Source organism: Platalea leucorodia (genome assembly GCF_965183815.1).
Source record: "Platalea leucorodia genome assembly, chromosome: 8".
In the NCBI taxonomy this organism is placed as follows: Eukaryota; Metazoa; Chordata; class Aves; order Pelecaniformes; family Threskiornithidae; genus Platalea; species Platalea leucorodia.
The window spans coordinates 8,294,841-8,307,082 of NC_138830.1; the positions used below are offsets into that span (position 1 = coordinate 8,294,841).

Here is a 12,242-nt window from a genome sequence, read left to right on the forward strand (position 1 = left end):
AAAGCAGTCTAAAATTCAAGAAATACATTTAAAAGTGATTATTAATTACAGAAGCTTTAATAAAAAGCCTGGAATTGATTACTTAACTAGCCATTATCTATGGGGGTGTATCGATCCCCTTTCTGATGATCAGCTCTGTTGTGGAAGAACACGGCCATGGAGAGTGGCCAGTAAAGATGCCACGTTTCATACCGCAATTTTATCCTTCACTTTTTTTTTATTATTATTTGGATGCTTCTCCTAATAGGCTGCACAATGCCACTGTAACGGCACAAAACTTCACATTTTTATATTATCCTTGATTTGTTCCTGCTTACTTTTAATTATAAAACGTCAATAAAAAGATTAAACACACATAAAAAAAGATCACAGTGTGCGCCAGATGCTGAAATATCCTCCAGAGACTGGAAGCGCAACACCAGGTGTTTGTGTCAGACTAATGAAGCAACATTCGCTCACAAGGGACCCAAAGGGTGGAGCTGCAGAGACTTACACTTTGCTTAAAATCTGCCATTATGAAGGCAAAACTGGAAAGATTTGAAATTACAATTGTGATAAAAAAAATTTCACATATCTATAATACATTTAGTATTATCTATACTAAATAATTTGGAGACTTAACAGACTGAGTTCAGGTCATTGCCGCAACAATGAACTTCAATAAAATTTACTGAACATAAACTATGACCTAAGGCAATAACTAATGAACTTAAGGGCATCCTAATATATTTCCGTATCATTGAGGAAGGCACTTTAACTTATTACAGCTACATGGCTTGACCTCATGCAATCAAATCTTTTTGTAGCAGATTCAACCTGTGTTTTTAATATCAATTACATCCAGGTACAGTCTTTTAACTTTTACTAAAGGAAGTGTTAAGTAAAACAGCCGCTTTGTCACGGATAAACTACTGGTTAGACTCGCCCTGTGAGAACTCTTGTCCAACAGGTTAAAGATGAGTATAAAAAAATAGAGCTTATAGTTTGGAATACGTGCAGAATTTATAATTAAGGGAGCTTGTAAAAATTGAGTCCTCCCGGCTTTCTTGTACATACTAACTTTTCTTTCGTGGCCCCTCATCTCTCAAAATCCGTGCAGGCTTTACATCCTCAGCCTTCAAAGTACCTGTTTTAGCCGAGGCAGCGGGATGAACTCATCCTGCTCATTAAGCAACGCGGCGTAGGAGGTAGAGGGGAGCACTCCTTGCAGCTCTGTCTTTCTGTGGAGGATTTTTGGTAGGAAATTCTGATCTCAGTTTGTTGCCACTGAGAGTTCAGTAAGCCAGTACGAGCTTAAAGGACAGCACTAATTGCATCACGCTGGTGGAATACCAAGGCAGCACACATACGCAGAAGGCACAGTAGAAGCAACTCTTCTGATGCTTTGAATATCTAATTAATCTGCCTTACTTAGTACAATAGCATTTTATTCACACTATTCAGTAAAAAAGGAGCTATCTGAATTCCTTCTTCTCCTGAATTTCTAATACTACTACTGAGAGAAGCTGAAATCGTAGGACAAGAGATTTCCAAATCAAAAATGTAGCTCCGAGACTACGCGATGTATGGGGTTGATTCAGGACAAGAATCCACACTGTTTTAATGATAACGCTTTAGCCAAACCAAATCCAGACTTCGAGGCACTGAAAATCTGGATTCAAATATTGCAACTTGAGCCCATCACATTTATATAAAACACATTTCATACCTTTTCCATCAATTAGTTAAACCTCTGCCCACTTAATTTCTCTATCATTCCTTCACGGCAACCCCATAGTGATGCTGTCCTCCGTGGTTCTGAGTTAAATGGCAGAAGATCATTGGCAAAGTGTTGAGATTCTTCCCAAACTGATTAAAATGTCTTCTTAAGTATGTGCAAGCTATCTTTCTTTTTAAAAAATTTGAATTAGATTTACATATCTATTTGATATGCAACATAAAGATAGGAGAAAATATACCTTAAAACCACCTATTGTGTGCTCATATACGCTTATTTAACTAAATTCATAAAAGGTATTGTTTTAAAAGTCCATTTAGGCTACAGCGATACATTATATCAGTCGTGCAAAGCACTATTTTCCTGCTCTGATTTAAATCCTATTAATCCACCTGTTCCAAAACCTGCCCTAAAAGGTTAGGTGCGTTCCCTGCCAGGACTGCTGTGAGAACGCTGCAGATACAAACCCCATCTTTTTCAGACTTCAAGAGTTTACCTTCCTTGCTAATGCCTAAACCTGCAACATAGGTGTCACTAAAGCAGCACGTACATCTCGGTAAAACCTGTGAATACCACATCAGAGATTTGTTTTCTTTCTCTGTTTAAAGGACGATTCTCTCCCAGCACTAAATGCTTTAATGCCTCTCTTGTTTGCATTCCCTCGTTCCTCCTGCCCACGTGGGCTTCATTTCCAAGCCTATTCAAAATGATGTTTTCCAAGCATGTGCCACATGACTTGTTCATATAAATGGAGCAAATTAAACTGTCTCCACATATATCCTATCACATTTGTGGCCCTGATTTCTCTCCTTAACACGTGGCCGAGACACCGTATTATCTGCCTGCAGAGGTTGACCTCAGGATATTAGATTCTGCCACATAGCTCTCTTGTACTAAACCGAGGGGAAACACTTAATCACCCCTGCCTTTTCAGGAAAAAATCAACTTTAAATTTGCCATGATGAAAAATCAATAAACCAGTAATTGCTTGGCTTATCATTGCGTGGAGGAACAAATTGGGAAGCGAAGCTTAGCGTCCACACAGATTTCACTGAAACACACAGAGTTTCAGGATCACTAAGCCAGAAAAGGAAAAGGTCTCAGAGTGATAATTAAATCTACTCATGCTGATTTTCTGCCAAATTTATTTCCCCAGAGTATATAAAAATGTTTCACTGCTTACTGGGTAGGCATAACTAATCAATTCAACACTGGGCCAACACACACGAGAAACAGAAAATGCAAATTCCAGGATGAAGGCATCAGGACAATACCCGCCCTAGCGCGAGCACCACCGTCACATCGATTTACCTATTGACCGATTTCAAAAGAACAAACCCTATTTAGTTGCATTCCGAAAAACTTCTTTTCCTTGTTATCTGCTGTAAACCTTTTTGTATGTGCACCTCCATGGTGGACAGCACGCTGCTGCGAGCGCCAGCCCTGCAGCAGCATCCCCAGTTCCTCCTCCCCACACAACTGCAGAACATGTGCTTCATGACAAGATGCATTTTAAATTCAAAATGTAAAAATATTATGCATGGTATACTAAGATAAACGATCCAAAAATCTCACAGCAATGCAATCCAACGCATCTGAATTTTCCTCTCACAGCACATCGTGTGCTTTATTTCAACTATCGCTATTACCCATCCCAGCTACTTTGAATTTGGCTTGCCAGGCCTGGAGTGCAAATCAAGTTTGACAGTAAAATCCCTTTAAGATTCTGATGTCATTTTTCAGGCAGTCCTGAATGGAAACAAGTAAACAAAAACAAAGTAGAAAAAGCCCTCCATTGAAAATACTCTTGTAAAAGTAGTGCATTTTTTATTAATAGACCTAATTTCATGCAGCAAATTAGCATAGCTCCAATGGAAGTGCAAATGTAATCAAACTGAAAAATTCAAATGAGACGGAGGGAGCCTTTTTCTTTCTTTCTTTGCTTTTTTGTCACAAAAAAAAAAAAAATCATTTTGGTGTGTGTCCTTCAACTGGCTATAGGGACTATGGTAATTAAAACATTTAAAACAGCACAAGCCCCCAGTCTCTAATCTGGAGCTCAGGTCAGCTGTCTGTAGATTCTAATTTGTCCTCGATTTGTATTCATGACAGGAAAACGCTGCATATTTAACAGCAAACCAGCAGGAGGGGGCATTGGTGGGCTTGGAGGTCAAATAATTTGATTTCCGAGCAGATTACATGTAACATCCAACATCTAATCTCACACCTGATTTGGCAATAAAATTACAATAAAAGTAATGTTAAGACACCGCCGCTATAGGGTGGGGGGTGGATAACCAGCTTGCATGGGCTGAGGAACAATTGCTTTATTTGCGCAGTCGGTTTTGCTTACTGCAGCAAGGAGGCTCAACTTCTCCCGAGTAAAGGTTACAACGGTGTCGCAGGCGCTTGCTGCCTGCACAGGCTGGCAGCTCAGAAATTTCCTTTTGGAGACTTATAGTTAAAAACCATAAAATGGTGACTAGTGGAGAATTCAATTTTTTTTTTTTCCAAATTCAAAATTTAGAATTTTTGGAGGAAAAAAGGATTTTTTAAAAAAATACCTTTGAAAATAGTTTACGACAATTTATTGATGAATCTACGGATATTTTAGGCAAACGCCCTTGTTCGAAGATGAACAGACAGAATAAGGTTCATCAGGCAACAACTGCCAAAACACAGGACAAATTTTATAACTGGCCATTCCTTACAGAAGTTATACAATTTTGTTATTAACATTTCAACCAGAAGGGCTTGGGGGACCAGGCAGGGAATCACTATGAACAATTATGCACATAATAAAATAGTTGTGTGAATTTAAAAAAAAAAAAAAAAAAATCAAACAGAATTGATTTTTCACCTTTTTTCCCCCACTTATGCAATAGAAGTTAATCTACTGAGAATTTCGTGATCAAAAATATATAAAATTGTTCTCTACAAAACCAAAAATAGAAAACAAAACCTAAATCAGTCTGAAGTGTGTGATATAATCGCAACACTTTTTGTACAAAGCATGGGAAAGTTGGGAATAGGAGAAAATAAAAGTGCATGTCTGTCCACCTGAGTCATAGGTAAGCTGCGAATTACAAAAGAGCAAATCAAAGAGGGTTCAAAACTGGCGACAGAAGCCGTAGAAGGAAGCGAGAATGAAGACAAATGCAAAAATCACTTTTTGCAAGCAAAAGATGTCAACGGTACCCAGCAGATGGAAGCTGCGTGGCTGAGACGGGAAAGGGAACATGCTCTAGCACATGCACCCCAATGAACGCAAGAAGGACAAATGTCTTCTTTGTAAATACATATGGGACATACAAGTACACAAAACTGGTGTTTTCCATTTTGCAGTTTCTCTGGATATCTTGCATGGACTTGGTATGCTTACACACTTGATAAACAATGTAATATGACTATTTATTTTCCAGTGAAAATGAAACATTTTATTCTTAATTGGTAGCTAACTCCTCAGACAAATTAATTAATTTTATTTAACAAGCTTCTCTTCAGGAAACATTTTCTATTCGTTTTAGAACAGTATAACATCCTTACAACTTTTTCAAAGACACCACAGGACAGTTTTTATGGTGCTTATTAATAAATTGAAAAGAAGTTTTCCTCCTGCTTTTGCTGTAAATCACCATTGTTTCCAATTCACTAACCAACTCTTTTTTCCCCCCCCTTCGCCTTTCCATAGTCGCCCTTTATAATCACTGCAGGCAAAGCAATTGCTAGCATATGAGCCACTCACAATGGGATGTAACGAAAAAACCACACATGTATTTTTCGAAACATACGCTGCAAATTTGTGCAAGTGGAGACCCAGTCACCTCACCCCGATGAGGCTCCGGGGCCCCGCAGCCCCCAGCTGTGAGCCTGTCTCTCCAATTTCTACAGCAAATCTCCCATCGCGGTTTTAAATGTGGTGGGTGGAAAGGCTCCCCCGTCTGCCCAGCACAGCTGGATGGCTCCAGAACCCGGGTGCCATGTTGTAGAGGGGGCACATCTGGCTGGTTTGGTCCCTTTTTCATCCAGAACCGCAAGTGCCCTTTTCCCTTCCTTCCCCTCCCGGAAAACACACACCTGGGCTATCCCGCTTGTCCATTTGCCTTTTCTTCTTCAGTATCATACACACCTTCTCTAAGTAGGATTAATTTTGAGCACGAATTAATTCCTCTTAGCATCCGATAGTCCCAAAGTAAAACAAACTAAATAGTTAGAACATTTTGATTTTGAACAAAATTCATTACAGCTATGGATTCAAAGAATTTTCATGAGTCACCTTTTGTAGGTAAGTCCTAAGCCATCGTTGTGTAGACATTAATGAAATACTTCCTACCACTTGGCGAACTGCTTTAAATTTTCCTTGCTGGTAGATTTTATTCCACTAACTCAAAATTTTCAAAATTGCCTTTGAAGCAGTGAGAGCTGAGGGCTTTAAAAATGTTTTTTCTCAAAGACAGAAAAGCCAACTTGAGGTATTTTAAGATAAACTTATGATATTTTACCAAGTAATTTTTCCAGTTCCAAAGAGATTTCAATGCACAGACTCAGAGCTGAATGGGGATGTCTGGAACCTGGCAAGGATGCTTTATTTTTTCAGCTGTCTCTGTCTCTAGGCGAATAACATCAATTCAGTCGTGATGCTGACCGCGCCTGGGTCAGCGGCTATAATGCGATTCTGCCGAGGGAAATTAGTCCTGTATGAAGTCGTGAAGGATACACAAAGCTTTAACTCAGCAGAGCTTGTAACTTAATTTTGAGAGACTTTGTAGAGATCCCCAGAAAAGAAACACTAGGCAGCCACTAAAACGCTATCCTTAACATTATTTCATAAAATATTTCTACATATATCCCTGAAGTGTTACATTCTGAATACAGCACCGTGGTAATTTACACACTGTAAGAGAAACACAGTTTAGTATGGGGTCATTAATGCAACAGGCTTAGGTGACTGTTCTAGTTACAGATTCCAGCCCCAGGTCAGTCCCCGATGGATGGTTATACGACCGTCTGTCGTACCCTGCTGGCCTCTTTGAACGCATCCCCTGCGCAGTGCGTGGACCATAGAGCACAGCAGCACAGCCAGATGACGGAGAGGTAAAGATTTGCTGTGGGTTGACCCCAGCCAGCAGATTAGCACCCACACAGCCCTCGCTCACTGTCCCCAGCACAACGGGGGACAGAACAGGCAGAGAAAATGGAAAAAAAAAAAAAAAAAAAAAAAAAAAAAAAAGTGGGTTGAGATAAACACAGTTTAATAAGTGAAGGGAAGAGGGGGAAAAAAAAACCCCAAGCGATGCTCATCACCAGTGCTAGTCTCAGAGCAACAGCCACCTTGGAGGACAAGTAGAACACTTACTTAGGAAGAAATTAGGAGAAACCAAAAAATCTGAAGAAACTTCTACCTCAGCCCTTTCCAAGCACTATGGCAGAAGTGGAGCTCTTTCCATTCATTTAAATGATCAGAAGGGGAATTAAAAAAATTTCAAGTACCATTTTGCAGACGAGTCAGAAAAGAGATCACTTGAACTTTGAGCCATCTGGAGTCATCACAAGACAGACGACTTCTCCCGCAAGAACACAACCGCACAGGAACAGAAAAACAGTTTATTAATCTGAGTTCCTAGATTTCTAACTCATTTATTAAGAAGATATTCATATAATCTCGCTCCACCTAATCCTCCTAGAAAGCTATCGAAAGACTACGCACAGCAGATGGAAGCTGTATTGCAGAAGAGGGCGAAACAACTGTACTCAGAGCCCTGATCTTATGAGCGGCCCTTCGCTATTTAGAAAAGAGGGAATTAACATCAGTGAGCCACTAGATGCTAGGAGAGCAGAGTACCGGGAACATATAGGCCTTTTTTTCATTTTGCTAGGCTAGACAATTCATGGGGTTACAGATTTTTACAGGGTTTTATTTTTATATATATAAAATGTATGTTGTGATGCCTTTTTAGTGCAAGGGAATCCTTTTAAAGGCACAGATGGCAATTTGGTGTCTACTCCCTATGGAAAGTCATCACAGATAGATTTCTAAATCAAGTCCCAATCTTATTATATTTATATAAACCCCTCTGCTTACCATATCCACAAGACAAATTAGAGGAAGTGTATTTTGTTTTGCAAGTGTTCTGGACACTACATTAGATACGTTGCAACATATTTGAGGAATCGTAACGCTCAGCTGCACCAGGGCAGCACAGCTCTGAAACACTGTCACTCCAAACTTGGGACGGTTTTTTTTTTTCCTCAAGTGTCCTGGATTCCTGTCCTACAGACAAAAAGAGCTCTTTCATACCCAATTGTCTATTTAAAGAGCTACGCTGAGAGCTTAATACACTCCTGATGTAGCTGAAGTAAACCCTATAGACTTCAAAGGCCTCGAGCCACCTGCAGCGCACCGCTAAGCTGGCAGGACAAGCAGTAGGAATAAACACTCTGCTTTGAAGTTGCGGTTGTCCGTGAACCTATGTTATCAGCTTTTACTTGAGACACTTCTGAATTGCTCCCAATTTGGCTTTAATCTATAACAACCCCCCCAGGCGTGTGCCCCACCGGCAGCGGGACCGTGAGGCTCTCCGGTATCACTGCTAGGCTGGGCGAACCCGCTGGTGCGGCGGTGGCAATGCTCCTTTTGGGGATACTCCTGGATCCGTCCCGTTTAGATGGGATGCAGGAGCATCAATGTGTCTATTATAATAAGTTCTCGCAGTGTATCCCAGATAATATAATTAGAAAATTAACATAAAAGAAAGTGTTTCCTTCAGATGTAACGATAGCCCAGTACTCTTTGAAGTGAAAAAAAGCTTAGCATCCATTTCACTGTTTTTTAAACATCATTAAACTAAAAGTTGATTAAATGTGAACACCTCCAACCTCTTTCAAACACAGAAAGAAATGCAATTGATTAGTTCAAATTTTTCAAAGATAATTACATGGTATTTTTCATTTTTGTCAAGCACAGCAGGGGCTTCGGGTACACGATGCTCAGTAAGACCAGAACGTTGCACCCAAAGCTGCGCAGGGGCAGCAGCAACAGCTTTGTCAGGAACTAAATAAGCCTATAATTACCAGGAACTTGGTATGAGTGAAAGTTGACTGCCAAATTAACCAGTCCTCTGAAGCTGAGCCTAATGGGTGGACACTGGTTAGCACCGAATAAAGCATTATCTCATAAAGCCAGTAAAAGTGTGCTGGAACTGGATTAAACCAAAGAACCAGGGGTGGCAATTTCATCCACTGTTAGGTGTGCGAATTTGGGGATTTCTGGATTGCTTTTTTTAAGCAGTCAGTATATGTTAGCTTCTTTGGATTAGCCTGATAATGCAAAACTATTTTCTGAAGGAAAAAAAAAAAAAACCACACACACAAAAAAAAAACCAAACCAACAAATCAAACAACCAAAACCCAAAAAGAGATGAAGGGAATCAATCACATGAATTTTTAATAAAGATTACATTAGAGTTTTGAAATACATACTTAGTATACTTCACTGTAAGTCCCACAATTTGGAGCTTATTAAAGACATCTAAACCTAGAAACAAACAGGGGGTGGGAAATCATGTAAAAATGTATAAATCCTGTAGGATAGCAACCAGCTGAATCAGACCTGCACAGTATACTTAATTTTCTCATTCACACATGAGGATTTGAAGAAGCTTGCTTGTATCTGAAGTGCAAATAAGCTTTAAACTGCCTTCAGAAATTATTGAGCCTGGAGTTCCAGCTAAAGAAAAAATGGGTAAGAAAGAAAATTGGAGAAATTTGATTGTAATGAAAGAAACAGCACCTGAAGTCAGTACCTAAGAAGACATGGCAACATGGAAACAGGTAGGATGTATCTTCCTAATCCAAAAATCTTGCTAACGACCTGTTCCAGAATCAAACAAACATGTAAAAGATTTCCACAAAATTCAGAGCCTTTGGAGCCCTAAAAGTCTGCAGCAGTTCAGACCGAGATATGGAATGGGAATTCAGGGAAAGAAACGCAAGCAGGGACTAGCTGTTTGAGACCGCTTGGTCATTAAGGATTCCTGGAAAATGAGGGTGTCAAAGCAGGATAAGGAGGAACCTTGTTGTCAGGAAACTGGTGGGATTCTTAAAGAGACGGCAGTGTAGTGGGGGTTAAACACAGCATGTGCGGAAGGAGAATCAGGCTCTGGTACCTGGGAGGTATAGGAGACATGAGAAGAGATGAAGGCACAACAGATGCAAAATTAAAGTTCCTGTCTTTACCTTGAAGTTCAACTTGGTGTGCTCAGAGATAGGAAAAGAGAGGGCAGACACAAGGAGACTTTCCAATAAGATTAGAGAGACTGGAAAGAAAGATGATGTTTTGGAAAGACCGGAGGAGATGGCATAGTAAAATTGTCCTCCTACCCTGTCCCCCCCCAGTTGCTACTGTCCCCTTTAGGTGTTTTCTTCCATTTGCTACATACTCGAGCAACCTACTACGCCTTCCCTTTCACATGACTTTTCCTGTTTTAGTTTAGTCTAATGATTTTTATTATTGTATCACACTGGGAATTAAAAATATCTCAATCTCCTAATTTCTCCTTAAATTTCAAGCTGTCCTAAACAGCTTTACTTCATATCATTCTCCTCCGTAAATAATGTCCTGGCCCTAACCAAAATATGATTGATATTTAGGCACAACACTGATTTTCGTAGTAAATCAATCCGTCAAAAGGCCAGCTCTGAAAAACACACGATCTCTTCGAACATTACATCATCTTCAAACCTAGGTCCAGTTTACTGGGTGGTTAAAATATTGAGTGAACATCCATGCAATCCCAGGTAGGTAGACAAGGGGCACAGGGCAGGGAGAATCAGGAACACATTTACAGAGAGATTGTTCTGTGTATTAAATAACACTTACAACCTGAAACCTATCATCATTTAAATCAAATATGCTGAAGAGAAAGTTCAGTGTTCAACAACATGTATTGCTAGAGTAAAACCACTGCAAGGAAGACCTTCACTATATTTTTTTTTTATGTTTAAGTCAATGCAGAAAATAATAGATGTCACAGAGTTAAATGATTGATTTTCATTTGAACAACTGAGATATTTTCTTTGAGACAAGGATATCTATCACAGCTGAAGTGAGAAACTCTGAGGCTCCTTAGGTTGTTTGCATTGGCTCCGTCACTGTTGAAAATGTCTCTTCCCGTTACTCACCGATACACAAGCAAAATACATTTGTTTTAATTATCCAGGCATTATACGTTAACTTTCCACCTACTATATTACAAAGGAAAACTGCTCAGATCCTGCCAGCTTTCAGTGCACCAAATTTCATCGAGAAACAGATTAGCTCACTTCGTGACATCATACAGACTAAATACACAGACAAAATTAACCGCTGCACTTACTGTTTTAATCAAGCAATATATCCAGCACACAAACCAGTGGTATTGGCTGGTCATAAGGTCTTGACATATAACTTTGTCTCAAATTATTAGGTGGCTTTAATGGCAGCTAAAATATTTTTTTAAATCTGGTTGAAATGTCTGGTGCATTTAGCGGTTCTTGTTATCATCACAGGAACGTTACACGGCACGAGCAGAAAGCTGTGGTGAACCAAAGGAGAGGCAGACGGGCCATCTTGGTTTCAGATGCCCTTGTAAGAAAATCACACAGCTCCACTGGAACTTGGTCCCTTAAAAATGGTTTCTGACTGACAGGATTTTAGTTTGTTACTGAAGGGAAAAAAAAAAAAAAAAGAAAAGCATTACCTTCTTCCTTTCTTTTCTTTGCTTCTTCTTCACTTCTCTCTTTAGCCTTTAATGCTTCATCTGCTTTAGCTAAAAAGAAAAGAAATATAACAACAAATTTTACAATTAGTTAATTTATCTTGCAAAACAACATCTCCTGGGGGGTTAAACCCAATTCCAGATTCCTTTCTGCAGGTCCCACAATGAAGTCGATGTACATGAAAGAACAAAATCTGGTTCTTAATGTATTTTCTTTAAAGATATTACTACAGTTAAGACAACAGCATAACTGGTATTATGGAGGGTAATTTTTGCATGCAATATTAGTTCAACACAAATCTCTACATTCGTTTTTTGTTAAGTAAAACTTTGAAGAGGTTTTTTTCTTAAATACAAATCTCCCCCCCCTACTTGTCCCTGAACTGAACTATAAAGAAACAAATGCAGTGCATTTAAAAAAGAAGATTTGCTACCATAGTGAGTAATCCATAAGACCTCTTCTGAGGATAAAACAGAAACAAAACAATATTTTCAGGGATGCAGAGTTGCAGATAGCATTTAAAATAGGAGTTAAATACCTATTACTTAGTATTAAATTAGGTAGCATACAATTTTCTCTTCACTGCAAATCATAGCAGCAGTACTTTATTCATGTTATGACAGTATTCTTTAAAAAGAATCTTTTTCCCTCTAGAAACCTCTTCCCTTATTACTTAATTATCTACTAGTTGCTCAACTGCAGGGGTTTTCAAACACTTTACTACAGATGTTAAAGAAGATTAAAAATATACAGCACAGTAACAAGGGAC

At 39.2% G+C, this 12,242-nt stretch overlaps 1 protein-coding gene across 2 annotated transcripts in view; it reads right to left on the reverse strand.

The window, feature by feature from the left end:
• RSRC1 (arginine and serine rich coiled-coil 1) overlaps positions 1–12,242 on the reverse strand; it is a 175,392-nt gene that overhangs the window by 23,480 nt on the left and 139,670 nt on the right. For both annotated transcript variants that reach the window (XM_082319340.1, XM_082319339.1), the window contains one exon: positions 11,455–11,523. In XM_082319340.1, the coding sequence (XP_082175466.1) occupies positions 11,455–11,523 (69 nt within the window). The remainder of the gene's footprint in view (positions 1–11,454; positions 11,524–12,242) is intronic.